Source organism: Gracilinanus agilis, chromosome 5, assembly GCF_016433145.1.
Source record: "Gracilinanus agilis isolate LMUSP501 chromosome 5, AgileGrace, whole genome shotgun sequence".
Classification (NCBI taxonomy): Eukaryota; Metazoa; Chordata; class Mammalia; order Didelphimorphia; family Didelphidae; genus Gracilinanus; species Gracilinanus agilis.
Window position 1 is genome coordinate 22,181,516 of NC_058134.1, and position 20,324 is coordinate 22,201,839.

Sequence of the window (20,324 nt, forward strand, 5' to 3'; positions counted from 1 at the left end):
AGGGGTTTTTAGAATAAGAAAGTGGGGCCTGGAGCCGGTAGACAGAGAAAGGCGTCTCAAAAGAGTGCTGGGAGCGACACCCTGGAGAAGGTGGTGGAGGGGTCTGATGGCTAGGGTTGGGGGGATGGGGTGCAGGTGATGAGCCAGATCCAGGAGAATGTCTCTCCTCGGCTCCAGTAGGGAGTGGAAGAACAGGGCAGAGGCCCTCGAGGTCAGCTCTTGGCCAAGGACAAGGCAGGGGAGACTTCGAGGTGAAGGCGGTGGGACATCATAGGTCCTGTACCAAGGAGTTTCGGCGCTGCCCTAGGACGTGGGATAGCCAGTGCACAAAAGGGTGGGGTCCTCCTTCCGGGCCTAGTGAGGAGCTGGCAGAGGTAGACAGAGTCCTCTGCTCTCCGACCAAGGGCGTCACTGGTAGGTGGCCAGCCCCGCGTCCCGCTGAGGTCCGGTCTAAAAGGCCCAACGACCCAACTGGGAGGACAGAGAGAATTAAATGTCCAAGCCCCAGGGGGTAAGGTGCCCAGCCTGGCTGGAAGGGGTGGTGCCCCTGGGGTGGGGGCGGGGCCTGGTACCCTCTACGGGTACTGGAGGCGGGGCCTGGTGCCCTCTACGGGTACTGGAGGTGGCCGTTGTGCTGAGGCTGCTGGGAGCCCAGGGTTACTAGGGGTGAGGGGGCAAAGGCAGCTCTGAGGGACACGTCTTAGAGTGGGCCCAGCACATAGTGGGCACTCAATACGTGCTTGTCAGGCAGGAAGGAGGCATACAGGGTAACACAGCGGCTCTTCCCCGCTGGGGTCCACCTCGGCATTGACAGGCCTCCTTCCCTCTTTCTTTCCCGCTCCCCTTGGGCGCAGCCCTAGCTTTCATTCGAGATGTTGCCTGACTGATGGGGTCGCTCCAGCTCCCCAACCCCGCACCACCCTAGGCCTTCCTGGGTTGGCCCGCTGACTGGTCTTCCTTCCCTTCTCCCATCACTCCCACCCAGCACTAGCCTCGTTTTCGTTCTGGATGCAGCCTGACTGACAGGTCTCTCTTTGTCCCCTCCCCCCAACCCCGCCCAGCCTCGCTCTCGCAGCCATCTGACTGAAAGAGCCCCGGAGCCAGGCTGGCTGGAGAGGGAAAGGGAGTGCCGCGCGTCACTTCCGCTTTCCGCCGCCTGGCTCTCGGGGTGTGGAGAGCACGAGCCGCCCGCGCGGGAGAGAGAGGCTGGCTCGAGGCGGGGCGCGAGGCGGCGGCGGCCGGAGCCGGGGCGCACGTCGAGGCGGCAGCGGCTTGGGGGCGGGGCCGGCCATGCCGCGGTTGAGGTCGCGGGGCTCGAGGCCCGCGCGGCCGGGCGGCGACGACGACGGCGGCGGCGGCGGCAGCGACGAGGCGGAGCGGGAGTCGGCGTCAGGCCGCCGCCTGTGCACTCGGGCCTCGGCCTCGTCGGCGGGCCCTGGCCCGGAGCCCGCCTCAGCCAAGCCGGACAAGAGGCGGCGGAAGCAGCGGCGGGCCCGGGAGGCTGTGGCGGCCGCAGTTGCGGCCGAGGAGGAGGTGCCGCCGCGGCAGAAGCGCGGCCGCAGGCCCGGCACCAAGGAGGCCCCGCCGGAGCAGCCTCGGGGGCGCGGGCCCTGTAGGGGCCGCAGCCAGAGCCGCAGCCGCAGCCAGGGTCGGAGAGGGGCAGCGGCCGCCTTGCCCACGGGACCCCGCCGAGCTGGGAGCGAGGCCTCAGGCGAGCAGAGCCTCAGCGACGGGGCGGGCGGTGGTGAGAGGAAGCGGCGGAGGCGCAGCGGTAGCCCGAGCCTCGGAGGGCGGGGCGTGGCCTCCCGGGCCTCGGAGCAGCAACCACCACCTCCCGGGGCCTCGGCCGCAGCCAACCCCGAGCCGCAGCTGGAGTCCAAGGAGAAAGGTGGGGGCTTATTGGGGAGCCTTGGCGTCAGTGAACTGGGGGTGCGGTTATCCCCATTCTGCAGATGGGGAAGACTGAGACTGGAACCTCATTCTGGGTGCCTCAGGCTCCTCCTTCCCCATATCTGAGCTACTCTTTTATCCACTGTGACTGAGTGTCTTCTTTCAGAGAGGGAGGGTGGCTTGAGGAAAAAGAAGGTGGCCTTTTTTAAAATTATTAAAATGATCTTATCTTTGCCACTCCCCTTAAAAAGATAGTTATTTAAACTAACCTTCAAGTTGAAAATTACTTGTTTACTAACTTTGAAAGCCATCTGAAATGTTGATTTTTGCTTTATATTTAGCAAAGAAAAAAATTAAAGAAGGTTCAAGTGGAAAAGATGAACTTCAACCAGCAACTGACTTGAATTTGCCAGGGGATTGTAGCATGAAGGAATCATTAATCAGTTCTGAGTCTTTTCAAACAATGGAGCCCAATGGAATTAAAAGCATGACTTTAATGCAGACTTTGGGCAAGGAAGATTTGGTACCGTGTAATAAAAGAAAAATTAGACCCACAAAACCTAAAGGTTTGGAAAACCCATCTCCCAAAGTAACTGAAAATAAGGATGCACAGAACACTCTAGCAGAGTTCCAAGATGGACTGTGTAGGGAGAATTCCAATTCTCATAACAGCCTGTCGCCTACAGTAGAAACAAGCACAATGATTAAAAGTGATTATAATTGCCAACCCTTTTTAAAGGATTCTAGTGATGGAAGAAACTCTTCTTATAAAAGTGAGCATGGGTATGTAGCAGAAATGGCCACAAAGTTAAAGAGAGAGAATGTGGAGAAGAGTGACATAAATGGTAGCCCTCAACTTCTGCAAAGTGAAGAAAATATTGTGGCAGTGAAAAAAGTGTTGTTAGAAGGGAACAAAGAAGGAGTACACCAGAATAGAAATAATGGCACATTTTCTTGTATTCAAAATTCAAAAAACAAGCACTCCAAAGAAGTAAAAAAAGGGGTTGGGAGAAAACCCAAGAAAAGGATGAGATTATCTGAAAAAATGGATGAAACAGTCACTGAGATAAGTTTCCCAAATATAGATAATAAATCAGATGAATTATTGTTGCAAGCAAAGCAAATATTCACAGAAAACAAAGATACTTTAGAGTTTAAGACAAATTCAGTTGCTTTAAGGAAGGGTTCTTCTATAATGGATAATTCTCGAAGTCCTCAGGAAGTTCCTGAGGAGAAGAATCACAAGAAGATGAGTGCAAAACACTATGCAAATGATATGGTTGAGAAAACATTTGAACCTTGTGGTAGAAAAGAAAGAACTAAGACTGTTGAAGAGCCCTTTGATCACAAAAGCACAAAGCGAGATGAACATCTTAAGTCGGCAAAAAGCCCTGTAGTGAAAGTATCTCATGATATATTTGATATTCCTGGTTATCATCATGTTGAAAAGGAAGATTCAGAAGATTCGGAAGATTCAGAAGACTCTGAAAGTGAAACTGAGGAATTCATATTAAGCTGTAGAAGAATAGTTCCAATGACTGGTAAAAGAATTTGGCCTTGTTATTCATGTGCTAGGACATCTGTTTGGTCTCATAAAAAGGGTATCTTAGTTGAATCAAATGCCTTTCCTTCTGGGTCTCAAGAAAATTTATGTCAAGATAATTCTGATAGGCTGCTTCTAAGTAATGAACAACTAGCTGATAACTCCAAATTAATGTTACAGAATTTTGTTACAGAGACAAAGAAAGTACCTTCAAGTAAAAAAAAGGTGGACATAAAAGCAGGGATTTTGTCTTCCGTTACTGCAGGAACATCTCCTTCAATGGATGTAGAAGAGCATGTAATCAACAATAACAAAAAAGGGAAGTCAGAAGATCTGAGTAGAATTGAATCAGAAGTGATTTCTAATGGCAATGAAAATAATCATTTCACTAATATGACCCTACACTTGGCAGTAAATCCAAAAAAAGATAAAGGAATTTCAACAAAACTTAATGTATCCACTTCTCAAGATAATCAGGATATAAACAATATTGGGGGCAAAATTATGAGGCGGAAAGCAGCTCTTGCCCAACAGACACTTGCAGTGCCAAATTTAGTGAAAATGCTAAACACTGGGCGGCTGACAAACTTTAAAATTCCTTTACTGAAGAATAAGACAGAACCTAAAAAGGAGTTAAATGTTAAATCAGAGAAAGAAGCCTATAGTCCCCTAGAGCTCCTTGACAATTTGTCTACAACAGAGATTAGGCAGACTAGGATGAAAGAAATTGACTGTACAGTAAATCCAAATCAGCAGTCTCTGGGGATCCCAGCTGATGTTTCACTAATACAAGCCAATCCTGATGAGATCTGCAGTAAAAACTCCAGTACTATTTCTCAGAACTTCTTGAAGCAAGCTAAAACCAACCCACTTGACCAACTTTCTGAAGTTGGCACAGAAGCTATACCTCCTACCTGTGAAAAGAATGATTTTTCTTCTGATTCCATGTATACAAAGAAAAGCCCTACAAGCTCACCTTCTGCAGAACCTCATTTATTTGATTCTTTTATTTCCTCTGGAGAAGTTGGTGGGGAAGCATCTAGAAAAAGCTTTGCAGAAATTAAAGTAGAATTTCCAGATATTCTTCAAGCTTATGAAGATGATGTCCTTGTAATTGATGTAATTCAAGATGATCCAGACCTCTTTGGAGTTGAAGGGGAACCTTTGTTTAATTCAGATGATGCTCTTAAAAACCAAGAACCTAATAGTGCTGAAGACTACCAAGAAATTGATTCAAAGCCTATGAAACTACCAGAGAAAAGAGACCCAAGCAATGACTCTAGGTATGCCTGTCAGCATGTAAAGAGGTACCTTTTTAGATGCAAAATATTGTATAAGTTCAATTTTTTTTCTTTTAGGTGGCACTTATTTATTTTCAGTTACCATTGAAGTGGGTGGTGGGTTCCTTTCAGGGGTTTTTCCAGACCTTTAGTGTAATTTCAGAGCAGAGTACTAAGACTAGGAATTAATTGATTAAAGCAAAGTGGAAGTAAAGGTTAGAATCATGGTGATGCAGATTAGGTATAAATATCAAGTGTATAAATTAAGTTAGGTATAAATATCAAGTGAAAGAGAACCTTTTTTTTTGCTCATGCAACTGTTGCATTTGGAGAAGTTTTATAAATCAATAGTGAATATTAAAATTGCTTTTGTAGTTAATGGAAAATGAGCAGTATTAGCAGATAGGATTCCTGATTTATTTTCGAGTTCCTATCCTTTTTTTTAATACCTTTTTTAATTAATTTCCTTTCCTGAAAGGAAACTCCCTTGAAACTCAACTTTTGTTCTTATTGTTGGCTTTTCAGATATTTAAAGTTCTTGAGGCAGGGGGAGACTTTCTGTGGGGACAAGCTTTATCTGTTAAGGGAGAGGTTACATCTTCCATTTTGCTTATACCTTTAAGTGAGTTGGCCTTAGTGTTTGATAACAGTATAAAAGCAGATGGCAGTATGGAGGGTAATAGATAATATAATACTCCTCCTTAAGTAAACATAATTATGGTTGCCTTTCTCATTTTTCAAGCAGGAATGTTGACCCCATTAAGCTTAATACTTGATACTTAGCAGACATAGAAATGTTGTTAGATACAAATATATTTCTTTCCTTCTTAACCAAATACTAGAAAAATTAAAAAAACCTGACTTTGATTTGAAACTTTGGTTCAAGTGAAGATGTCATTTGTAATTGAAGTTAGAAAACAGTACCTAGCACAGTTCTTTACCAAGATTTGTACCAAGAATTTTTAATAGATATTTGAATTTCATTGAAAACTACAGTATTGTACAATTCTGATCTTTAAGATTTAACCAACATTTTTAATTGTTACAGAATTCTAATGATAGCATTATAATAAGATCATAGAGTTAGAAGGGACCCTACAGGTGAACTGGTCCAACCTTATTTTATGAACTAAGACTCCCATAGGTTGATTGCCCAAAGTCACGTGTAAGAAGATGAAGAGCCAAGATTTTAATACAGGTCCTTCCTGACAATGCTTTTCACACTTATAGTATATTAACTTAGTTCTCAAGGGGCCTTAGGTGTAGTGGATTTTAAGACAGTTTTGGGTGAACTATTCTCCATTAATGATGTGGGGAAGAATATGGAAATAATCAAACACTGACCGCCATCACTGCATTTTATTTCAATATCTCACATGTACTCTGTGCTTTAGGAGACTTTCTCTAAGTTGAACTACTGTTCCCCTTCCCACAAAAAAACACCTGGTGGTCAACCCACATTTTAATAGAATGACTGCTTTTCCTGTGGGTCACTGGGTTATTTCTGTAGTGTTTTCTAATGTTAGTCACAAAACATAATTCCCTATATTCAAATACTTTCCCTCAATATTATGTAATATTCAGGCCAGAAAATAATCTCATCTCCTATTCTTGGTGATTGAGAAAATTGGGATTTAGCAAATTAATTTTGTAGCCTTTATCTCTGCATAGATGATCATGTTGTATACTATTTAAGCATAGATAATTGTGTGAGCATTATGCTAACCTATGCCTGGTGAGTTACCCTAGAAGCCAAGTAGTAGTTTGTTTTTAGTGTTCAGAAACTTAATTTCTTAATGATTTGGAGATACAAAAATCTATCTTAATTGCATTGTCATGTGGTGCTTTCCTTTCTTCCTTCACAGGCTCCGAGTTTAGTATTAGCCCTAAGTGTGGTATTAGTTAGGATATACGTAGTAAGTGAAGTACCTTTTTTTCTCTTACAAGGGAAGCTTAACGAAGAATTTAACATGTAGATCACAATTTCTGAGCAATTCATATATATCTCCCAGCATGTACAACTTCATCTTGTGCCCTTTTTTAATTGTTGTAAGGATTTAGAAATAAAGCAGAGGTAATATTGACAATTTTTAAAAAGTTTTTGTTTCCACAGTAGTGTTTTCTCATTTATTTTAGTTTCTCCCCCTGCAAAAAAATGAATGGTGCTTGTAATAACTACTATGTTCTGGAGTTAAAAAACTGAATGTTATGGCTATAATGTAGTCTTTGCTAAAACATACTTCCCTGATTTTGTGAAATGCTATTTCAATCTCACTTTATTTGATGTAACTTCAGTTGGTTATTCCAGAACCTACTTAGTTAGGAATCCTAATATTTCATCAAAAGTTTCTGTAATTGTTTTATAAATATATCTTTTAATGAGAATTTGAAAATAACAATATTTCTAACCCATCAGACAGTGTCAGCCTGCTGAATTCCTATTGTAGTTTACATGGTATTTCTTTTTTTTAATTAAATTTATTTATGTATTTATTTTAGAATATTTTTCCATGGTTACATGATTCATGTTCTTTCACTCCCCTCCTCCCATCCCCCTCATAGTCAACGAGCAATTCTACTGGGTTTTACATGTGTCTTTGATTAGGACCTATTTCCATATTATTAATATTTGCGCTTATTGATAGTTTTGATTTCTTTATCTGAAAATTGCCATTTATCAATTGGGGAATGGCTTGATTTTTTTTTTTTTGTACAATTGATTTAGCTCCTTATATATTTGAGTAATTAGACCTTTGTCAGAGGTTTTTGTTGTAAAGATGTTTTTTCCCAATTTGTTGCTTCCCTTCTAATTTTGGTTGCATAGTTTTGTTTGTACAAACCCTTTTTATTTAATGTAATCAAAATTATTCATTTTACATTTTGCAGTATTCTCTATCTCTTGCTTGGTCTTCACATCTTTCCTTTCCCATAGATCTGACAGGTAAACTATTCTATATTCACCTAATTTACTTACAGTTTCCTTCTTTATATTTAAGTCATTAACCCATTCTAAATTTATCTTGGTGTAGGGTGTGAGATTTTGATCTAAACCTAATCTCTCCCATACTGTTTTCCAATTTTCCCAGCAGTTTTTGTCAAATAGTGGGAATTTTGTCCCAAAAACTAGGGTCTTTGGGTTTATTGTACACTATCTTGCTGAGGTCATTAATTCCAAGTCCACTGATCCTCCCTTCTGTCTCTTAACCAGTACCATATTGTTTTGATGACCACTGTTTTTTAGTACAGTCTAAGATCCGGTACTGCTAGGCCCCCATCCTTCACGTTTTTTGTTTTTTTTTTTTTTTCATTATTTCCTTTGATATTCTTGATCTTTTGTTCTTCCAAATGAACTTTGTTATTTTTTTTTTTTTATCCTGGGACTCCATTCTAGGAGCATAGGGCCACAACCAGTAGGCAATGGGTCACACAGTCGCTCAGGGTCACCCCGCTGGAAAGTGTCTGAGCCCGGGTTTGAACCTAGGACCTTTCGTCTCTAGGCCTGGCTCTCATCCACTGAGCTAGCCCAGCTGCCCCTACTTTAGGTTGCAGTTTCTTTAGCAGATGTAGTTTTTACAGGGTGGGGTTGCTAGCCCCACACCCAACCCTCCTCCTTTTTCATCCGGGCTAGGGACCGTCCTTGGCCCAGGTTATAATTTTTTCTAATTCAGTAAAAAAGTTTCATGTTAGTTTGATAGATATGGCACTGAATAAGTAAATTAATTTGGGCAAGATTGTCATTTTATTATGTTAGCTTGTCCTACCCATGAGTAATTAATGTTTTTCCAATTGTTTAGATCTAGTTTTAATTGTGTGGAAAGTGTTTTGTAGTTGTATTCATATAATTCCTGTATTTGTCTTGATAGATTCTTAAATATTTTATATTATCTAGGGTGATTTTTAAAAAAAATTTTTTAAACCCTTACCTTTCATCTTGGAGTTAATACTGTGTATTGGCTCCAAGGCAGAAGAGTGGTAAGAGTAGGCAATGGGGGTCAAGTGATTTGCCCAGGATCACACAGCTGGAAAGTGTCTGAGGTCAGATTTGAACCTAGGACCTCCCATCTCTAGGCCTGGCTCTCAATCCACTGAGTTACCCAGCTGCCCCCCTAGGGTGATTTAAAATGGAATTTCTCTTTCTAACTCTTGCTGCTGAGATGTGTTGGAAATATATAGAAATGCTGATGATTTATGTGAGTTTATTTTGTATCCAGCAACTTTGCTAAAGTTGATTATTTCCACTAGCTTTTTAGTTGATTCTCTAGGATTCTTTAAATAGATCATCATATCATCTGCAAAGAATGATAGTCTCCTCATTGCCAATTTTAATACTTTCAATTTCATTTTCTTCTCTGATTGCTACTGCTAGTGTTTCTAATACAATGTTAAATAATAGAGGTGATAATGGGCATCCTTGTTTCACTCCTGATCTTATTGGGAAGGCTTCTTATTTAACCCCATTACAGATGATGCTTGCTAATGGTTTTAGATATATACTGTTTATTATTTTTAGGAAAGGCCATTCTATTCCTATACTTTCTAGTGTTTTCAATAGGAATGAGTGTTGTATTTTGTCAAAGGCTTTTTCTGCATCTTTGAGATAATCATGTGATTTCTGTTGATTTGGTTGTTGATATGGTCAATTATGTGAATGCTTTTTCTAATATTAAACCATCCTTGAATTCCTGGTGTATCCTACCTGGAGTCTTTGCTAGTTATTCTAGTTAAGATTTTTGCATCTATATTCATTAAGGAGATTAGTCTGTAGTTTTCTTTCTCTGTTTTTGATCTGCCTGGCTTTGGAATCAGTACCCATATGTGTGTCATTAAAGGTATTTGGTAGAACTCCTTTGCTAATTTTGTCAAATAGTTTGTATAGTATTGGGATTAGTTGTTCTTTAAATGTTTGATAGAATTCACTTGTGAATCCATCTGGTACTGGGAATTTTTTCTTAGGAAGTTCTTTGATGGTTTGTTCAATTTCTTTTTCCAATATGGGATTATTTAAGTAGTCTATTTCTTCTTCTGTTAATCTAGGCAATTTATATTTTTTAAATATCCATATCACCTAGATTGCCCTATAATTGGACAAAATAGTTCTTAATAATTACCTTAATTTCCTCTTTATTAGAGGCAAGATTGCCCTTTTCATCTTTGATACTGTTAATTTGGTTTTCTTTTTTATTAGATTAACCAATACTTTCTTTTATTTGTTTTTTTAAGTACCAGCTTCTAGTCTTTTTTATTAATTCAATAGTTCTTTCACTTTCAATTTTATTAATTTCTCATTTAATTTTTAGGATTTCTAATTTTGTTTTTAATCTGGGGATTTTTAACTTTTTCTCTTTCTAGTTTTTTAATTTGCATGCCCAATTCATTGACCTCTTCCCTCTCTGATTTGTTAATATATACACTCAGGGATATAAAATTTCCCCTGAATACTGCTTTTGCTGCATTCCATAGATTTTGATATAATGTCTCCTCATTATTATTTATATTATTATTATTAACAATTATTAATTGTTTCTATGATTTGTTCTTCAACCAGTTTTGGAGAATCATTATTTAATTTCCAATTAATTTTTATTTGCCTTTCCATGTACCCTTACTAATTATTATTTTTATTGCATTATGATCTGAAAAGGTTGCATTTATTACTTTTTCTTTTTTGCATTTCTTTGCCATGTTTTTATGCCATAGTACATGGTCATTCTTTGTGAATGTACCATGTGCTGCTGAAATGAAGGTGTATTTCTTTTTGTCCCTATTTATTTTTCTCCATATATCTATTAACTCTAATTTTTCTAAGATTTCATTGATATCTCTTACCTCTTGTTTATTTTTTGTTTTGATTTATCTGATGGAGGAAGGTTCAGGTCTCCCACTAGTAGAGTTTCACTATCTATTTCCTCCTTAAATTCCAATAGTTTCTCCTTTTAAAATTTGGATGCTATACCATTTGGTGCATACATGTTGAGTACTGCTATTTCCTCATTATCTATACTGCCTTTTATCAGGATGTAATTACCTTCCCTATCTCTTTTAATCAGATCTATTTTCACTTTGGCTTTGTCAGATATCATGATTGTGACTCCTGCCTTCTCTCTCAGTTGTTGCCCAATAGATTTTGCTCCAGCCTCTTAACTTTTTCCTGTGTGTATCTACCTGCCTCATGTGTTTCTTGTAGAAAACATATGGTAAGATTTTGGTTTCTAATCCACTCTGCTATTTACTTCCATTTTATGGGTGCATTCATCCCATTCACATTCAGAATTATGATAACCACCAGTGTATTCCCCATCATTTTGGTTTCCTCTCCTAGTCCTGCCCTTTCTCCTTTCACTATTTCCTGCTATACCATTGTTTTGCTTTTAATCAGTCCCCATAATCCCCACTCTTATTTTACTTCCCTTCCCACCCCCTCCCTTCTTATTCCTCTCTTATTTTTCTTAAGAGTCTTTTAAATTCCCTCCCCCCGTCTTTCCTTCCCTTTTGGTATTCCCTGCCCCACTCCCCACCTGGGTTTTTCCCTCTCAACTTCCTTGTAGGGTAAGATAGAATTAGATACCCCAATGGATCTAGATGTTCTTCCCTCCCAGAGTTGATTCCACTTGAGAGTAAGATTTAAGTATCACCTATTAGCACCCTCTTCCTCTCCTTCTTATAATAGTATTCTTCCCATGCACCTCCCATTCACCTCTTATTCCTTCAAGTTTTTCTTGGTACCATCTTCTATCTCCCCCCCCCTTTCTTTTTTTACCTATCATCTTAAACTACTTAGTACCCCAACCTCTACCTATGAATAATTCTTCTAACTACTTTGATAGTGAATACAATCTTTGAGAGTTACAAATATCATTTTTCTATATAGAAATATAAACAATTTGACCTTACTGAAGCCCTTAAGGAAATTTTTTCTCTCTTTTTCTTGTTTATTACATGGTATTTCATAACTGAAAGATATTCATTATTTTTATTATTTAAATATCTGCCCTTTAAAACTATTCATTGTTGTGGCCAAATCTCATGTTTTTGTATTGAGTTGAGAATTCTTCATCTTTATTACCATAATCTGCTACCATTTAAAAAAATTCTTTGCTAAGTTTTATTTGAATCAGGTCAAATACATGTTTTTCCCAAGGCTGGTATTTACTGACCTCTTATTATATAAATATGAATTTCCTGAGTTTTATGAATGTATTTTTACATTTTTTTGTTATTAATGTGAGGGATTAAAGTAAATGCCTACCAGGCTTTTTCTGTACATCATTTCCTAGAGATTATGAAGATACATCTCCCTCCAAGAAAAGGAGAGAGATAAGAGGAAAATCCAGGGTGGCTTTATTAGACAAGAGCTGAGCTCTGACTCTCAGAGAAGCATCTGGGTTCTTTCCACCTATAGACACAGGCAAGGGGGCACTATTTTCCTAGTAATATATGAAAATGCTCCTGGGACCCAGATTCAAAAGGACAGGTTTGAAAGGAGACAACATCAGAATTTGAGATCTAGAAGAAACCTCTAGTCAGCTAATCAACCCACATGATAACTGAAGTGAGTTGTCATCTATCTTCTCCTTGAAGAGCCCACAGGAGTTGAAACCTACCACTTCCCAAGGCAACCCATTACACTTTTGAAAAGCACTAATTGTAATTTTTCTGGGGCCAAACAAAACATGTCCAGTCCCTCTACATGAAGCTCTTCAAGTCCTTAAAGATAGCTACCATATTACCCTATGTCTTCTCCAAATCAAACATCCCCACTTGCTTCATCCAATCTTCATATCATATAGTCTCAAAGTCTTTTACCCTGGTAGGCCACCTTTAGACGTTCTGTCTTAGAGATGTGCTTAAACCAGGGTGCATGGAGCTACACAGTGATGGTCTGACAGAGTACAGTGATAATATCACCTCCCTATTCCTGGAAACTGTGCTCCTTTAATGCAGACCAGGATCACATTTCCTCCTTTCACTGTCATATATCACACTACTGTATTATTGAATTTTTAGCCCATGAAAATCTCAAAATCATTTTTAGACAATCTACTGCCTAAGCATGCTTCACTCTTCTTGTGATTATACCATTGACATTTTTTTATACAGATGTAATAGTTTGTGTTTATTATGTTACTAGGTTCAGCCCAATGGTTGAGCCTGTGGATTCCTTTTGGATCTTGATTCTGCCTTCTAGAAGTGTTAGCTATTTTACTCCATTTCATATCATTTATAAATTCAGAATACCAGCTATATCTTTATCTAAATTATTGATAAAATGCTAATAAATACAGATCCCTGGAGGCAGAACACCAGAGACCTCTTACCAAATTGATGTTGAGCCTTCAACATGAAACTTGAATCTGGCCATCTAACTAGTTCTGAATCCATCTAAACAGTTCAGTTCTGAATCTATTGCAATATCTCTCCAATGTACCGCCTTTCCTCCTCTGACACTGTCACCACTGGTTCAAACTCATTACTGTATAGTACACAGCTTGACATCTTCTCCATAAGTTTTCTATGAGACATGTCTCATAATAGGGTTAATAGTGACATTGAAGCACCATAGTTAAAGAAGTCCCAAGGTAGGGTATTCTGGAGAACATTTCACCTGGTGAGCCCAAATGCTTTGTTCTGCTCGATCTGACATCCTCCTAGGGCCACATCAGTAATATCACAACATGTCTTCTTCTCTTCCTACTTTCTGTCCATGCAGGTAGGTTTGGCAGATTCTTTTCTGATATGAAGGAGAGTAGTTTTTGCTGCCCAAAAAACCAGATGTTTGCTTTTAAAAGTAATGTCATTTGATAAGACAAAAGATAGAATACAATTGTGCTATATCTATGTCTGTAATAATCTGTATTATAATAATAGTTGTGCCATTCACTATATAGTGTAGTTTAAGGTGGAAACTATGCTCTAGAGTTTGTTTGATCCTACTCTAGATGTCTGTTTTCACCACCTCCTTCCCTAGAAATAATGGCAAATAGCAATCATGGAACATAAATTGAAATTAGGAACTTATTCCAACTGATCAATACCTGAACAAGAATCCCTTTTACATATAGACTTTCCTTGGAAGACTTCCAGTGAGCAAGAATCCACTAGTACTCTTGGGAAGCTTATATAACTTTTAGACAGCTCTGATCATTGGGATTTTTTTTAACTTCCAGGATAATTTTTGCCCCTTATTCCCCAATTTTACACTTGAAATTGAAAATAGAACTATTGATTTAGTGTCATCTATAAAGATGGCAACAGTTGGGAATGACTGCAAAAGACTTGGTTCTCAAGGAGAGAGCATCAGGGGAGAGAAGAGCAAGGGAAATGCATTTTAGACTAACTGAAATTTGAATGTATTGGTGTGAAGGAGGCACTGGGCATAAAGGAAAAGTAGACTTGTTTGGGACTTTGGCATTTCTTCATCTGGTTATATTAAAACCCGCCTCCCTTCCCCCATGGATAACTCTGGGGAGAACCTGGGCCAGAATCCCATGACCTCAGCAGCCATGGATGGGCTGTATGTAGTCTGCATCATCAGGAAATTTCAACATCAGTAAGTCCCTGTAACCAGTGGAGTAAGTGCAGAATCATGTCCTACAACACTGTCTGCCAAGGCTGCAGTTGAGTTAATACAGTCGACCTAAGAAAAAGCCATTGCATTACTTGAAACTGTAAATGTGGCCTCTGAGGAGAGACAGTAACTGTTCATTTCAGGATTTGACTCACTCTCTGGGTTTGTTTCAAAATTAAGGTGGGCAGGAGGGCCTGTTCATGAGAGCTCAGTTACTTTGCTTCTACTTCTACAGGTCTGAATCCAGAGTGCATCTATTCTTATTGCTTATGAAGGTGCAGGTCATGTTTCTTCTAGTCCATCAAATGTTTGTTCTTTATGGAAAACCACATTCTGTCCATTTGCCATCTTTTGATAACACAAAAGTGTGTACTATGCCTGTATAAAAAGCTTTCTCTTTACATCACTAGTGAGTATTTAATACTAGTCTTGACATTGTAAGAAGTATCTGTGCCATATGCTGCCTTGGACTCTGCTGTGGGTTTTCACATCTATATTTGTTCCACATTCCCTTGGCTTTCTCATTTTCAGGAGCTTGGAGAACTGTTGTCATATCACGTCTAGCCTTTTGGTACAGGACTCAGGACATAGGCTCATCCTCACAGTGGCTAGCATTTGGCCTGTGTTGTGGCTCATGCTTATTATAGAAGACTTTACAAAGCCCTTTCATCAGATCATAGTAAAAGCATTTTATACCTGAGGACTCTGGCACTTAGGCTTGGCCAGCTCAATCCAAGTATTACTCTGCTTTCCTTAATGAAAAAAAGGTAAAGCCAACAGCTTCTGGAGCCTGCTTGAATTCTATCAGCACCTCTCAGTGACCAGAGATTTCCTTTCTCTTTGTACATCAGAAACCCAAGCTCTGCTGGTTTGTCTCCCTGCTAAAAATTAATGTCTTCACCTCTTTTCATTTGTAGAGCAGAAATTACTGCCCTATCCTGACTTTAGTGAATGGTAAAGTTTTTCCAGGGGTCTAGTTCCCATGCCTGACTCAAGGAATGGCCTCTTTTCCTTTCCCTGTTCTTCCTCCATCACTGTCTGCTGATCTATCTGCTCACTGGTTGTGATTTGCTCATATTCTCTTGACCTGGAATGACCTCCCATTTTTCCCACTTTCTCAAGTTTACTTCTAATCTTCTATATAAAGCCTTTGGGTAATTCTAGCCTTCTTTTCCCTGAACTCCTACAGTACTTCTTTTCATTTTCATATACATTATGCTTATATTTGCTACGTCATACATTAGTCATAGCTTTCCAATTAGATTGTAAATTCCTTGAAGATCAGTAGCATGCCTTATACATTTCGAATCCCTAGAGTCAGTGAAACCCCTGGTACAAAATCATACACATGGTTTATGGAGAAATAATCAAAGGTGGGGAAATGAGCAGCAATCCTATTTGATCTCATTAAGATCCAACATTCTGAGTTAGCCTAGTGCATTGGAATCATGCATGCATGACGAGGCTCTCACAAAAATGAAACCATGAGAATCTGCTTCCCCCTTCCCCAAGTAATTTGCACACAACTGTAATTTAGTACTAAATAAAAACTGACTTTACATCCATTATCTCATTTGAGCTTACAATACTCCTGAGGGTTGCCCCAGGAATTAACTCCATTTTACAGGTGAGGAAACTGAGGGAAATTATTCTTGGAGTGTAAAGTATTCCCTATAAAGGTAGCTCTTTAAATTGTCTTACTGATTGATTTGCATGATGGCTTGCTACTTAGTTAATCTATTCTAGGCAGTCATTCTTTTGAGATAGCTTTTCCTATATGGTAGTCATAAACTAAGATTAGTATGGACTTGAGGGGATAGTTCTGAGTTTTGAGATAAGAAGTGAGAAAAATCCCAACTTTGGAATAAGCTATAAAGCAGTATTATTATGAGATAATGAATTAACACTGTAATTGAGTAGAGAACATAGAGCTCTGGCATATGAAATCTATATGTTATAATTCTTCAGAGCACTTTTGGGCATATTCTTTCAAATTTTCTACCATTACTCTTATAATTCTTTCCTAGGGAAACCAATGAATTTAATAACTAAGAAAAATAACTAGCCCTAGAACTTAAAATATATTTTGAAGATATGTATATTTATAGTGCCTTCTCCCTGTCTTTTTAGCCCTAGACCTAATTTTAAGACAAGTATAAAGATTTATATTTCCTTCCCATAACTTTCCCTTTAAATCTTCCACCATTGAAAAAGGTTTTTAGGCTGTTAGTGGACAACCCTGACCTTGGAGATTTGAACAGCCTGGCATGGTTAGCTCTGAAGGAGGAAAATTAAACTAGAAACACAGCAAAAACAAAATATAACAAGCAACGTCATGGTTCTTGAAAGAGTAACTGAATATAGGAGGACAAAGACCAGAAATCCCAGGCTACACCTTCCCTTTTTGAAAAGATCAAGGCTCACATCTAAACAATTGGGTCTGAGCAGTGAGGAATGTCAGCTCTTTGTGGGTGATAGTGGATCCTCAGATGTAAAGAAGTGACCAGGAGCAGCTTCAGGGACACCATGTAGAGAGGATGCCTCCTACCTACTCAGGGTTGGTTACCAGAATCAGTCTCTGTTAGGGATTCATAACCTTTTGTATAGAGTGGACCCCTTTTATTATCTGATGAAGTCTATGGATCCCCTCTCTGAAAAACATTTTAAATGCATAAAATAAAATACACAGGATTACAAAAGAAACCTATTATATTGAAATACAGTTTTTTAAAAAATTAAGTTAAGAACCTCCATTCTCTTAACCCTCCTTGGGAGAGCTAACTTGTGTGGAAGGACCCCATCAATTACAGATTTGTTTTTTTAAACGACTACAAGGGGCAGCTAGTTAGCACAATAGATAGAGTGCCAGGCCTAGAGTCATGAGGACCTGAGTTAATATCTGGCCTCAGACACTTCCCAGCTATGTGACCTTGGGCAAGTCACTTAACTCCGATTACTAGCTCTTGCAGCTCTTCTTAGAATTGATGCCAAGATGGAAGGTAAGGGTTTTTAAAAATTACTAAAATGGGTTTGCTTTTGTCACTGTCCATGCTAGTCTCCATGCTGCTGCTAATGGGGCTTGCTTCCACGTGGGGTAGAAGGCATCAAGCATTTGTAAGTGCCTACTATGAGATAGGTGGGCAGCTAGTAGATAAATGCAGTGGAGAGAGCACCAGTTCTGGAGTCAGAAAGACCTGATTCCACATCTGGCTTCAGACACTAACTTTGTGACCCTGGGCAAGTCATTCAACCCTGTTGGCCTCGGTTTCCTCATCTCTCAAATGAGCTAGAAAAGGAAATGGCAAACCACTCAAGTATCTTTGCCAAAAAAAAAAAAAAAATGCCAAGTGGGATCACAAAGTCAGACACAACTGAAACAGAACCACAAGTGTTAGGAAGTCAAAAGTAAGGAGGAAAGAGATGACCATTAGAGAGCTAGAAAAGCAGTTGTCTGTATTTTTTAACTGAAGTGCTACCTGTCATAGGATCTTCTTGTACAAATCGACAATTCCAGAAAGATCTAGGATGGATCCAACATTGGTAGCTCAAGTGCCTCCCTAGTGTTTTGACTGCCAATAAAATCTGCGTGTACAGCTCTCAACAGCTTCCCAAATGCCATATCAAAAGTTCCTAGAGGTTCTTAAGGATAGTTGTTTTTTTTAACCAAATAATTCTTACCCCATTCACACAAATCTCCTGGTATTTGTTAAAATAAAAAAGTCATTCCTTTTAAAATAACATCATAGTGGTATCATATAGTTCAGTCATAGATAAACTCCTTAATGTTTGAAGAAGTGTCAACTTTTATCTTTTTCTGCTAGGGGTTTCCATCTCCAAATAATCCCTTCCTTGCTGTTTCTAAGGTCAATTGAGTCATGAAGAAATCCCTACAACTTGCAAGGTTTGGGTTTTGTTTTTTGTTTTTAAAGAAAAAATACATCAAACCCAATCAGTACAGCAAAAGAAATTGAAAATATATGCAATGTTACCCACCTCTCAGACAAGTGAAGGAATGTATCTTCTCAAATCACCTCTTTATTATATTATTATATATTATATATATTCTTATAAAGGCCATACTTGCTCTTTAATTTTTTTGCATTCCCTTTGTTTCATGTTTATTTTTCTTTCCATTTACACTGTTACAGTTGTATAAATTGTTATCTTGGATCTACTTCACTCTGTGTCAGTTCATGTGCCTTTCCATGCTTCTCAGTCAGTTTTCATCAGTCATTGTTTATTATGGCACAGTAATAGTTCATAGTTTATTTTGTTGTTCATCATGTTCAACTCTATGTGATCTCATTTTGTTTTCTTGGTAAAAATACTAGAATGGTTTACCATTTCCTTCTCTAGTTCATTTGAGAGATGAGGAAACTGAAGCAAATGGGGTTAAAGGACTTGCCCACACTGTCTGAGGCCAGATTTAAACTCACAAAGGTGAGTCTTTCTGACTCCAGACCCAGCATTCTAAATACTGTGCCAGTCCCAATTCTTCCATGGGTGGACATCTACTTTGTTCACATCTCTGCCAAAGACTGAGCTGGGGATGTTTTACTGTAACTCTTCTTTGCATCCACCCTTGTTTGTAATAATTTTGTAGCATTCACTTGTGATCATTTTGTTTTACTTTCCATTTACATTATTGGAGTTCTATGGTTTTTTAAATCATTTTACTTTTCCCTACATCGATTTATTTAAGTCTTAAAATGCTTCTCTGTATTCAATCATATTTGTCATTTATTATGGCACAGTTATGATGGGTTAGCCATTCTTCAATCAGTAGACATCTTCTTTATTTCTAGTTCTTTTCTACCTCAAAAAGGGCTCTGATAAATATTGTGTTTATGGGGACTTTCTGTTTATTCTGTGATTTTGTGAGTAACCTTTTTTTGTATTAATTTCCCATTATTACATTTCTAATGTATCTGCTTTAGTAGTGGAACCTAGATATGGACATTTTAGCCATTTTATTTGTATTCTTCCCAATCACTTTCCAAGATGGTTGTACCAATTCATAGCCCTGTCAGCAGTGCACAGTGTGCCTATCTGCCTGCAACCCCTCCAACACTGATAAACATCTTTTGCCATCCTTTCAGTATCTTTTAAGGAAAAAAATTAGTTCAGCCCACAAGGCAGGAGGCTATGGTAGCTATTTCTCCTACTACAGAGGCTAGCATTTAAACCTCATTTGAGCATAAAGCAGGTTGCAGATCTGCTGTTAAGCATTTTTACATTTCATCTTTGTTCTGCACTGCCCAAACAATTTCTGGTGCATGTCTGCTGTTTTGCCAGGCTTGGGTCAATCCTTTTATCAATAGCTGGCCAATAGCTTCAGTCATTGGACCCAGGAAATCTGCACCTCTTGAATTCATAAAGTCTCCTCTGCCTCAATCCATTTGTCCCAGGAACAATACTTACTCACCTAAGACCAGAAAAGAACAAACACAAAAAAACGGAAAGGTTGCCAGGGGCCCAAACACAAGCGCACTTGAGTCTCCCTCTACTAGCTGCCACGTGGATGAGATTGCCTTGATGCTGAACTGGGGCAGAGAAAGGTCAGTCCTTACCCATCCCTTACAGAGAATCTTAGAGTTATATGATGCTGCCTGAAAGGTGGAAGGGAAAAGAGCTAAATGAATGCTCTTTATTAGGTTTGATAGGGAAGGGACATATTCAGAAATTAATACAACATAAGAGTATCAATATGAGTGCCTACTGTGTGCAAAGTGCTCTTCAAGTTGTTGTAGAGTATACGGAGATTTATAGGACAACGGTACTACTTTTGAGGAGCTTAGAGACTTTTACATATGATTATATATTTAGAGCTAGAAAGATAATGGAAGGATGACTTAGCAGTCTTCGAGTTCAATCTGCTTATTTAACAGATGAGAATGCTAAAACTAGAGGGTTCTCAAGACTTGTCCAAGTTCATGTAGAGAGTAAAAAAGTAAATAGCAAAATTTGGATTTGAGCCTAGATTCAAATCCAGTAGTTTTTTAATAAGTCAGAGGTGGATATTGCTTGTGTAATTTGAATTTGTATA

The 20,324-nt window shown here is 39.1% G+C and overlaps 1 protein-coding gene across 1 annotated transcript in view; it reads left to right on the plus strand.

Annotated features, from left to right (window-relative positions):
* The window catches only part of TOPAZ1 (testis and ovary specific TOPAZ 1), a 90,501-nt gene that overhangs the window by 12,245 nt on the left and 57,932 nt on the right, over nucleotides 1-20,324 (plus strand). Inside the window, exon 2 of the mRNA XM_044678775.1 lies at nucleotides 2,232-4,740. Within this exon, the coding sequence (XP_044534710.1) occupies nucleotides 2,232-4,740 (2,509 nt within the window). The remainder of the gene's footprint in view (nucleotides 1-2,231; nucleotides 4,741-20,324) is intronic.